The following is an 8,768-nucleotide window of genomic DNA, read 5'->3' as shown; positions in this document are numbered from 1 at the left end:
CGTTAGTGCAAAGTGTTGGATTTGGAGACTTTAAAAAAGAAACAAACAAGGTTTTTCCTGCCACCAAAGCCTGACTCGTAAACAGAGAGCAAGAACTGAGCTGCAGCAGCTCAGAAGGAGTTGATGAAGTTCAGATAAGCATTCAGGAAGCCCATGGGATCCTCCAGCTGTGGATAGTGGCTGATGTGATCATCCAGCACCGACACTGTGGACGTGGGAAGCACCTTCCTGTTGGAAAAACGCAGCAAGGCTTAAGCACAGGAACTTAAGCCCAGCCTGAAACCAGCCAGATGCTACTGGTGAGAAGGGCAATACTCCTGCACAGTTGGGATTGTGCCTGTAACATTGTTTTGGGCCAAAAAAGCTGTTAGTAGCTCCAGTTGACCACTCTTCCAAGTGCTGGATTTACTTCATGTTAGTTTGGAGAAGACTACTTTGTGATAAAACTTAGCCCTGTGTGATGTGGTTCTCAAATCTGTGATTGATTTGACTGCGAATTGTGACTTCGATGCTTTAAAATGGGGAAGCGATTTCTAAACTGCAGAAGGTTCCTACCAGATCACCTGGCTACGCAAATTCTGAGTGGGAATTAAACCCAGCCTCCATGAAAAGGAAACGGAAAGAAAGCCCTGAGACAAAACCTCCCTCAAAATGAAACTCCAGTTGCTTGGTGGAGTTTATTTTCTTACTTGTAAAGCTGAAGAAACTCTGGATGTGGATTCACAGGGTCCAGGGGCCCGTAGATGAGATGCACTGCAAAAAAAGAAGCACAGGCAGAGCTTCTGTACCCAAGGACATCCCAAAAACAAGCCAAGGAGGTGGGCTGGAGACACGTTCACCCCACTGCGGAGCCTGGGAGGCTTTTAGCAGAACATTGAGTAAATAAATGCCAAAAGGCTCTTTTTTCTCTGCCCTGGGGTCAAGTTCAGCCCCCAAAAATCCTCCTCCAACCATCACACCTTTCCTTGGAGTGGTTGCAACTTCTCTTGAACTTGAAAAGCACCTCAGCTTCTCTGGGGCAGCAGCTGGAGAAACCAAGAGGCCGAACCAGCCCCTAAAGGAGACTTTCCTCTTAATAGAACAAATGTTTTGCTCTTACCTTAGCAAACGGAGCCTTAAACTCGAGCAGGGACGTTTGTGATGCTACTGACCAGATTTGAGCCGCATTGTCCTCGTCAAAATAACGAGAGGCTCCCACAATGAGTGCCAGCAGGGAAGCGGAATGATTCCCAAAGGTAAATCAAGGAAAACTGATTCCTACTCACGTGGCACAGAGGTGGCCATCAAAGCCCCAACCCAGCGCTCTCTGTGCTTCTTCCTCTGGTTTATATACTGCAAAATACTGAAAATAAACCTATTGTTACGCAGCAGATGGTGCCTCGAGGTGCTGTAGAGCCTGGAAATTGCGACGCAGAAGCTTGTGGGCATTGCAGCGGCTCTGAAACCATCGCAGTGCCCCGCAGAAGAGGAGTCGATGCTGAACTACTGAGCACAGAGCAACGCAGAAGATAAAGCGCACAGTGGAAATGTGAACAGCTAAAAGCTCCTCAGCCTGTCTTGGCCTCCCATCCTTTCTTCAGCACAGCTCCCAGGGGCTGGGACTCCCAATTTAAACAGCAGGTTTGAGTCAATTGGGTTATAAAAAGCCTCCCAAGGATGGGACGCTATGCTAAAGAAATAAACGGATACTCTGCCGTGTGACATTTGAGAAGCAGGAGATATTTTGGCACTGAGATTCCCATCACCACTGCGCTGCAGGGAAAGGTGACGTTGCCAGGATTGGCCGTGACAAGAGTCGCCAGCTGGGCAGCATATCGGCTGTGTTGCCGGATTTGGGCAAGTATCCCTCATTATCTTAACAAAACCCCATAAATTTAAGCCCCTATTTTCCAAATATTAAAAAAAAACCTCACATCGTACAGCTCCAGAGTGTCCTCCAACCATGTGCAGGATCAGATCCTCCTGACTCCAGACGTCATTTACCTGCCTCGCATCATCCCAGCAAGAATCCCTGCTCCTACATTGCACCCCAGCTCTTTTTTGGGACACAATGATGATCCCAGATCCCAAAATAAGCTGGAGGCTCCCGGGAGCCAATGTGCAGGGACCTGCCTGAGCTGTGCTAAGCTCTGAGCTGCGGCGCAGCTCTGCCCGCAACACAAGGGCGGCACGGGCGTAAAACTAAGCTTGCGCGGCAATTAACGGTGACAAACCTGTCCACAACGAGGTTGCCATCGTTAGTCCGCACCGCCGTCCACATATCCCAGTACTCTGCCTGCGAAGGCTGCGTGTACGGCCCAAAAACTGCTCCAAGCCTGGAAAACAAAACAGAATCCAGAGCAGCTCAACAGCAGCCACGTTATCATATAGCTCAAAAAAAACCCAAATCCAGTTGAGTGCTTCCAGCTTCCACTGTAAAATATGTGGGTGCCAGCACAGCACTACAAGTCATCCCCCACAGGCAACCAGTGCTGGACATAGTGGCCAGTTTAGGAGTTTTTTTTGGGAAAAAAAGAGGGTTTGTAACATCTGATGAAAGTATCTGTGTGATTGTGTGGCCGGGGTTTCCATCGCCACTGTAGCACATGAAGCCTAACATGGGAAAGAAAGATTTCGGCATACAGTGAAAGGCCGTGTGGTTTATTATTAGAATTATAGAATCATTTTGGCTGGAAAAGCCCCTCAAGATCATCACATCCAACCATAACCCACCCCATGTCCCTGAGAACCTCATGTCTGTCTGTCCAACCCTCCAGGGCTGGTGACTCCAGCACTGCCCTGGGCAGCCTGTTCCAATGCCCCACAGCCCTTTGGGGAAGGAATTGTTCCCCACATCCAACCTCAACCTCCCCTGGTGCTTTTGCTGGAGAGGGAACAGCCCAGAGGATCAAACTCATTCACATCCAGGGGCAAATTTCTCCTGGGATAGCACTGGGGGTTCCACTCACCTACTAAAAATCCGCTACACTAACTCCTAGATTGTCTCACACCCCCTGTACAGCCTGTGCCCAGCCCGACTCACCCTCTGGAGAAGAGAAAGAAGTTCATCAGCCGCATGATGACGGGAGACAGAAAACCTCCATCCTTGAGGAGCTTGAGCAGAAGGAAAAGAGACAGCACCACTCAGTATCATACAGAGGGGTAAATCCTGTCTCTCCAGAGGGTTTTTTCCCCCCCAGCTTCCTGTACCGCAGAAATTTCCCAGTTCAGCCCTGACACTCGGTAACACTGAGATGTACGTGAGCGCTCAACAGCAAGATATCAAGGGATGATTAATCGGGATGTTTGGGATGAGCCGCATCCTGACATCCCCAGCTCCTCCCCACGGCCCCTAACACCTGTGAGCAGCTCAGGTGCCGTAACTGAAGCGGGGAAAGCAGCAGGTCTTTGAGTCAGGTAAAACCCCAAACCCACAGAGTCAGCTTTCTGCTCGAGGAGCAATTCAGTACAACCGGAGCGGGTGGCAGCTCACCTTCTGGATGAAGCGGGGGTAGTGCGTTTCGGGGAAAATCCCTGGAAGGACAGCAAAGAACAGAGTTGTAATGCTACAAGCATTTTGTTCCGCATCTCCCAGTCTCTCCCCTTTGCGGTGCCGCAAATGCAGCCTGAGGACTGACGCTTAATTACAGCACCAAAATTACAATCTGCTTGGGCCATCCTGTGGATCCCCATCCCACTATGCAGGGTAAACCTCACCTCCGTTGGATAAACAGAGGCTGTTGATCAAGATGCTTCCAGTTTTATTGTGTTCATACCTGGAGACAGAAGAGAAGAAGGTGAAACACAACACTAGACCTTCTACAGGCTCTGAGAAATGACTGACCAGCAGGGCAAATTAAGTGTCAGATCATCTCTGCTCCCCTGGTGTTCCCGGTTCGATAAGGAGCTCAGGAGAGAAGTTAAACATCCTGCCAGCTAAGAAATAAGGGATGGAAACCTTGGATCTGCCTACTCAGGATGTGCCCTGAGGCCTCCCAGCCTCCGTTACGGCTGTAGGTCCAGGGAAAGGGGGTTCTGCTCTACGTCCTTCCACTTATCTGCTGGAAATCATCTTGACGGGGACCACAAAGAGCAGCCAGAGCATCAGGGGTTGCAGTGACCTGTGGAGCAGCTCCTGCGCGACCGTGTCCCCGTAATCATGGGACAGGAGGTTAATCCTCTGCCGGCGGAGGCCAAGGTGACGCACCAGCCTCTCCACGATGCTGGCTTGCTCGAAGATGGAGTAGCGATGGGGCCTCTGCAAAGCAAACCAGGAGAGGAGCCACAGTGAGAACCCACTTCGAGCCCAAAAATTGCAGAATAAACACCCAAATTGAGGAATACGTGGTGGAAACCAGAAGTTTGTGAGCCCGGATGGAGCAGTTGGGATGTCCCAGGCCAGCAGCTACGTCCACAAGCCCACTGGAGCGCTGCTCATGCCCCAAAGGGTCTTTGCTTTGGAGTCACATCAAACCCAAAGCAAGATGGTGACAGAGCTGATCTCCACCACACACCTTCCCCACTTCTTCTGCTATTTTAGTGTCTTATTCCGTTTCTGAGGCTGCAAATGCCAATTTTCTGGGGATTCTGTTGTGACAGAACAACCTCTGGGGCAAAAGCAACTGCAAAAATCCCCTTGCCAGGCTACTTACAGGCTTGTCACTGAAACCAAACCCGACAAAATCCAGAGCAATCACCCTGTGAAACCGCTGGGTCAGCCCTTCCCAAATCTGGAAGAGAAGTTAATTCAAATAAAAACCAACAACTGATGGGAGCAGAGAGAGGAGAAGTTTGTGGCGATGCACAGCCATGGATGGACACACTCCCCTCCACTCCCCCAAATATGAACTTCCAGCTCCAAGAAAACTGCAGGAGGTTGAAATTTCCCAATAAACAAGACCACTCCCAGAACCAGCTAAGAAATAGTTGTGGCTCTTTTCCTCCTGCTTTGGGTTGGGAAAGGGCGATGTGAAAAGAGTTTGGATCCTGTGCAAGGTGTCAGGTGAGGAACAGGGCTGATCTCCTGGAGATTCCAGAAGAAAATGAAGAGCTTGAGGTGCTGGAGCGAGTGGAGAGAAGGGAACAGAACTGGTGAGGGGCTGGAGCACAAGTGTGATGGAGCGGCTGAGGGACCTGGGGGGTTCAGCTGGAGAACAGGAGCTGAGGGGAGACGGGGACACAAAGAAACAGCCTCAAGTTGCGCCCGGGGACGTTGAGGTTGGATCTGGGTTTAGTTTAGTCTGGAGAAGAGGAGGCTTAGAGGTGACCTCATCACTCTCTATAACTACCTGAAGAGCAGTTCTAGCCAGGTGGGGATTGGGCTCTTCTCCCAGGCATCAGCAATAGGACAAGGGGCATGGGCTTCAACTCTGCCAGGGGAAATTTAGGCTGGATATTAGGAAGAAATTCTTTACAGAGAGAGTGGTCAGGCATTGGAATGGCTGCCCAGGGAGGTGCTGGACTCACCGGCCCTGGAGGTTTTTAAAGTGAGGTTGGACATGGCACTTAGTGCCACGATCTAGTAAACAGACTAGAGTTGGACCAAGGGTTGGACTTGATGATCTCTGAGGTCTTTTCCAACCCAGTCGATTCTGTGATTCTGGGAAGCAATTTCTTCCCCAAAGGGCTGTGGGGCATTGGAACAGGCTGCCCAGGGCAGTGCTGGAGTCACCATCCCTAGAGGGGTTTAAATGACGTGTAAATTACGTTCTTAGGGACACGGGTTACTGCTAGGGTTGGGTTAATGGTTGGACCTTGATCTTGAGGGTCTTTTCCAACCAAACGATTCTATAAAAATCCTCTGGAGCATGAGCCACCACCCATGTCCATCTGCTCATCCTTAGGGAGGGAGAAACCACAGAATTTGGTGTCACCGTCCAACCCCCCTGTGTATTCGCTCCCCTCACCTTGCACCAGTCATAGCTGGAGGTTGGGAAGCCATGCAGGAGGATGATGATGTCCGAGCTGCCGACGGCACCGGTCGAATCTGGGGAGAGAATGAGGCACCTCAGGGTCAGCATTTTGCTTTTTTCTCCCCAAATTTCCTTTTCTGTAAGACACACATTGCTGGGAGCCCAACCAGCCCCACAGTGTCCCCTGGTCCCAAAAACCAAGCGCAGGTTCGATTTGCACCGTGGCTTCCAGGTGCCAACGTGGCTTTGGAAACCCAGCCAGATGATCCTCCAGTACCAGCTACTTGATGCAAATTAGGGCTTTATTTAGCACAAATTAATCACAGCTGCCTCTAAATTGCTACAACAGGTAATTGTGGCTCCAGGAGAAAAGTCTTTCAGTACTTTTTCCTTGCTGTGACCTTTTGGGATCGTTCCTCACGAACACCAAGGTACTACCAACACTGCACAAAAACCAACGCTTGTGGTTTCACCCGTTTAAAAGGTGTTGATAACGAACAGTCACACTGAAACTGGATCCACGCAGCGGCCCCCAAAGACGCCGTTATATTTTGGAAGGAATTTGCCATCACCCTGGCCTTGGGGACATCCCTGGGGCCACCAAGAGGAGCAGAGCCCCCCGCCCTGCTCCCCATGGGGACAGACGAGGTGTCCCCAGGGCTCAGCACAGCCCCGTCACCTCTGTAGAAGATGTTCTGGTCCTTGTAGGTGAAGTAGCGGCCGGAGGATCTCCAGGAGAGGAGAGCTGGGGACAGCTTGGGCGGTGGGATGTGCAGGTAGATGGCGAGGAGGGGGACGAGCAGCAGCCCCACCTGCACCCACCACTCCTTCATCCTGAGGGAGAGTGCGAGGAGCTTGTCCCTCCATGTCCCCATAACCCGCCTCCGTGTCCCTAAAACCTCCATGTCCTCCTAACCCACCCCCATGTCCCCATAACCCACGCCCACGTCCCCAAAACCGCCACGTCCTCCTAACCCACCCCCATGTCCCCAAAACCTCCATGTCCTCCTAACCCACCCCCATGTCCCCGAAACCGCCACGTCCTCCTAACCCACCCCCATGTCCCCAAAACCTCCGTGTCCTCCTAACCCACCCCCATGTCCCCAAAACCTCCGTGTCCTCCTAACCCACCCCCATGTCCCCATAACCCACCCCCATGTCCCCAAAACCACCACGTCCTCCTAACCCACCCCCATTTCCCCGAAACCACCACGTTCTCCTAACCCACCCCCATGTCCCCCTAACCCACGCCCACGTCCCCAAAACCGCCACGTCCTCCTGACCCACCCCCATGTCCCCATAACCCACCCCCATGTCCCTAAAACCGCCACGTCCTCCTAACCCACCCCCATGTCCCCAAAACCGCCACATCCTCCTAACCCACCCCCATGTCCCCATAACCCACGCCCATGTCCCCAAAACCACCACGTCCTCCTAACCCACCCCCATGTCCTTAAAATCTCCCATCCCTCTGCCCCACCCCCATGTCCCCAAAACCCCCGTGTCCCCAAAACCTGCAGGTCCCTGGGGTGACAGGTCCGTGACAGAGGGGTCTCTGATGTGAAGGTGATGGGTCTAAGGGGGTACATGGGCCCCACTGAGGGGCTATGGGGGAATGTGGGCCCCATAGGGAGTCCAAGGGGGAAATCAGGCCCCATTGGGAGCCTGAGGGGGGATGTGGGATCCATTGAGGGTCTAAGGGGGGACAAGGGCCCCATTAAGGGGCTGAGGGACCCATAGGGGATCAGTGAGGGACACGGGCACCAGTGGGGGTCTAAGGGGGTACATGGGCCCCATTGAGGGGCTATGGGAAGATGTGGGCCCCATAGGGAATCCAAGGGGGAAGTTGGGCCCCATTGGAGTTCAAGGGGGGACATGGACCCCACAGGAGGTCTGAGGGGGCACATGGGTCCCATATGAGGTCCAAGGGGGGACATGGGCCCCACTGGGGGGCTGAGGGGGGATGTGGGTTCTATTGAGGGTCTGAGGGGGGGACATGGGCCCCACTGGGGGTCTGAAGGGGGATGTGGGTTCTATTGAGGGTCTGAGGGGGGGACGTGGGTCCCACTGGGGGTCTGAAGGGGGATGTGGGTTCTATTGAGGGTCTGAGGGGGGGACGTGGGTCCCACTGGGGGTCTGAAGGGGGATGTGGGTTCTATTGAGGGTCTGAGGGGGGGACGTGGGTCCCACTGGGGGTCTGAAGGGGAATGTGGGTCCCATGGGAGGTCTGAGTTGGTACATGGGCCCCATTGGGGGTCTAAGGGGGAACGGGGGCCCTGTAGGGAGTCCAAGGGGGGACAGGAGCCCCATTGGGGTCTGAGGGGGAACGTGGGACCCATAGGGGGCTTGAGAGGGGTTGTGGCCCCGTGGAGGGGGAACTTGGGCCATACAGAGGTCTGAGGGGGATGTGGCCCCAATCCGAGGGTCAAAGACCAGTCAAAGACTGGGGGAGGGGCGCCAAAGTACCGCCCCCCGCCACACCCGTTAACAAGCTCCGCCCACCACAACGAGGCCACACCCCATGAACAGACCCCGCCCTTCGGCTAAGCCACGCCCCCCTCCGTGCAAAGCCACGCCCCCCCCGCCGTGCGCCCCTTCCCCAGAACGGGAGCAGGCCCCGCCTCCCGGCGCCGGTGGGCGGAGCCTCCGCGCCCGGCGGGGCGGGCGGGGGCGCCGCGCGCGCGCCTCACCTGCCTCAGGTGCTTCGGCCGCGCGCCTGCACGGCGCTGGCCCCGCCCCGCGCATGCGCCAGCCGCCCCGCCCCGCCCCTCGAGGGGAGGAGCAGAAGCCCCGCCCCCCTCCTTCCCGCGCGTCACAGCTCGCGCCGCCGCGGCGTCCTCCTCGTTGCCAGGCGACGCTCGGGAGCTGTCAGCCGCT

The 8,768-nt window shown here is 54.4% G+C and overlaps 1 protein-coding gene across 1 annotated transcript; it reads right to left on the bottom strand.

Annotated features, from left to right (window-relative positions):
* Positions 1 to 110: 110 nt before the first annotated feature.
* On the bottom strand, positions 111 to 6,724 carry MEST (mesoderm specific transcript; the record flags this gene model as incomplete). The annotated part of the gene is made up of 11 exons (XM_080363938.1): positions 111 to 228; positions 690 to 753; positions 1,266 to 1,342; positions 2,214 to 2,315; positions 3,023 to 3,093; positions 3,473 to 3,513; positions 3,697 to 3,755; positions 4,101 to 4,237; positions 4,632 to 4,709; positions 5,886 to 5,965; positions 6,571 to 6,724. 11 exons carry the CDS (start codon positions 6,722 to 6,724, stop codon positions 111 to 113), a joined length of 981 nt encoding a protein of 326 aa, XP_080220064.1.
* Positions 6,725 to 8,768: the final 2,044 nt, after the last annotated feature.

This window comes from Nesoenas mayeri (genome assembly GCF_963082525.1).
Source record: "Nesoenas mayeri genome assembly, chromosome: 1".
NCBI classification, from domain to species: Eukaryota; Metazoa; Chordata; class Aves; order Columbiformes; family Columbidae; genus Nesoenas; species Nesoenas mayeri.
This window is presented reverse-complemented; position numbering and strand designations above follow the sequence as displayed.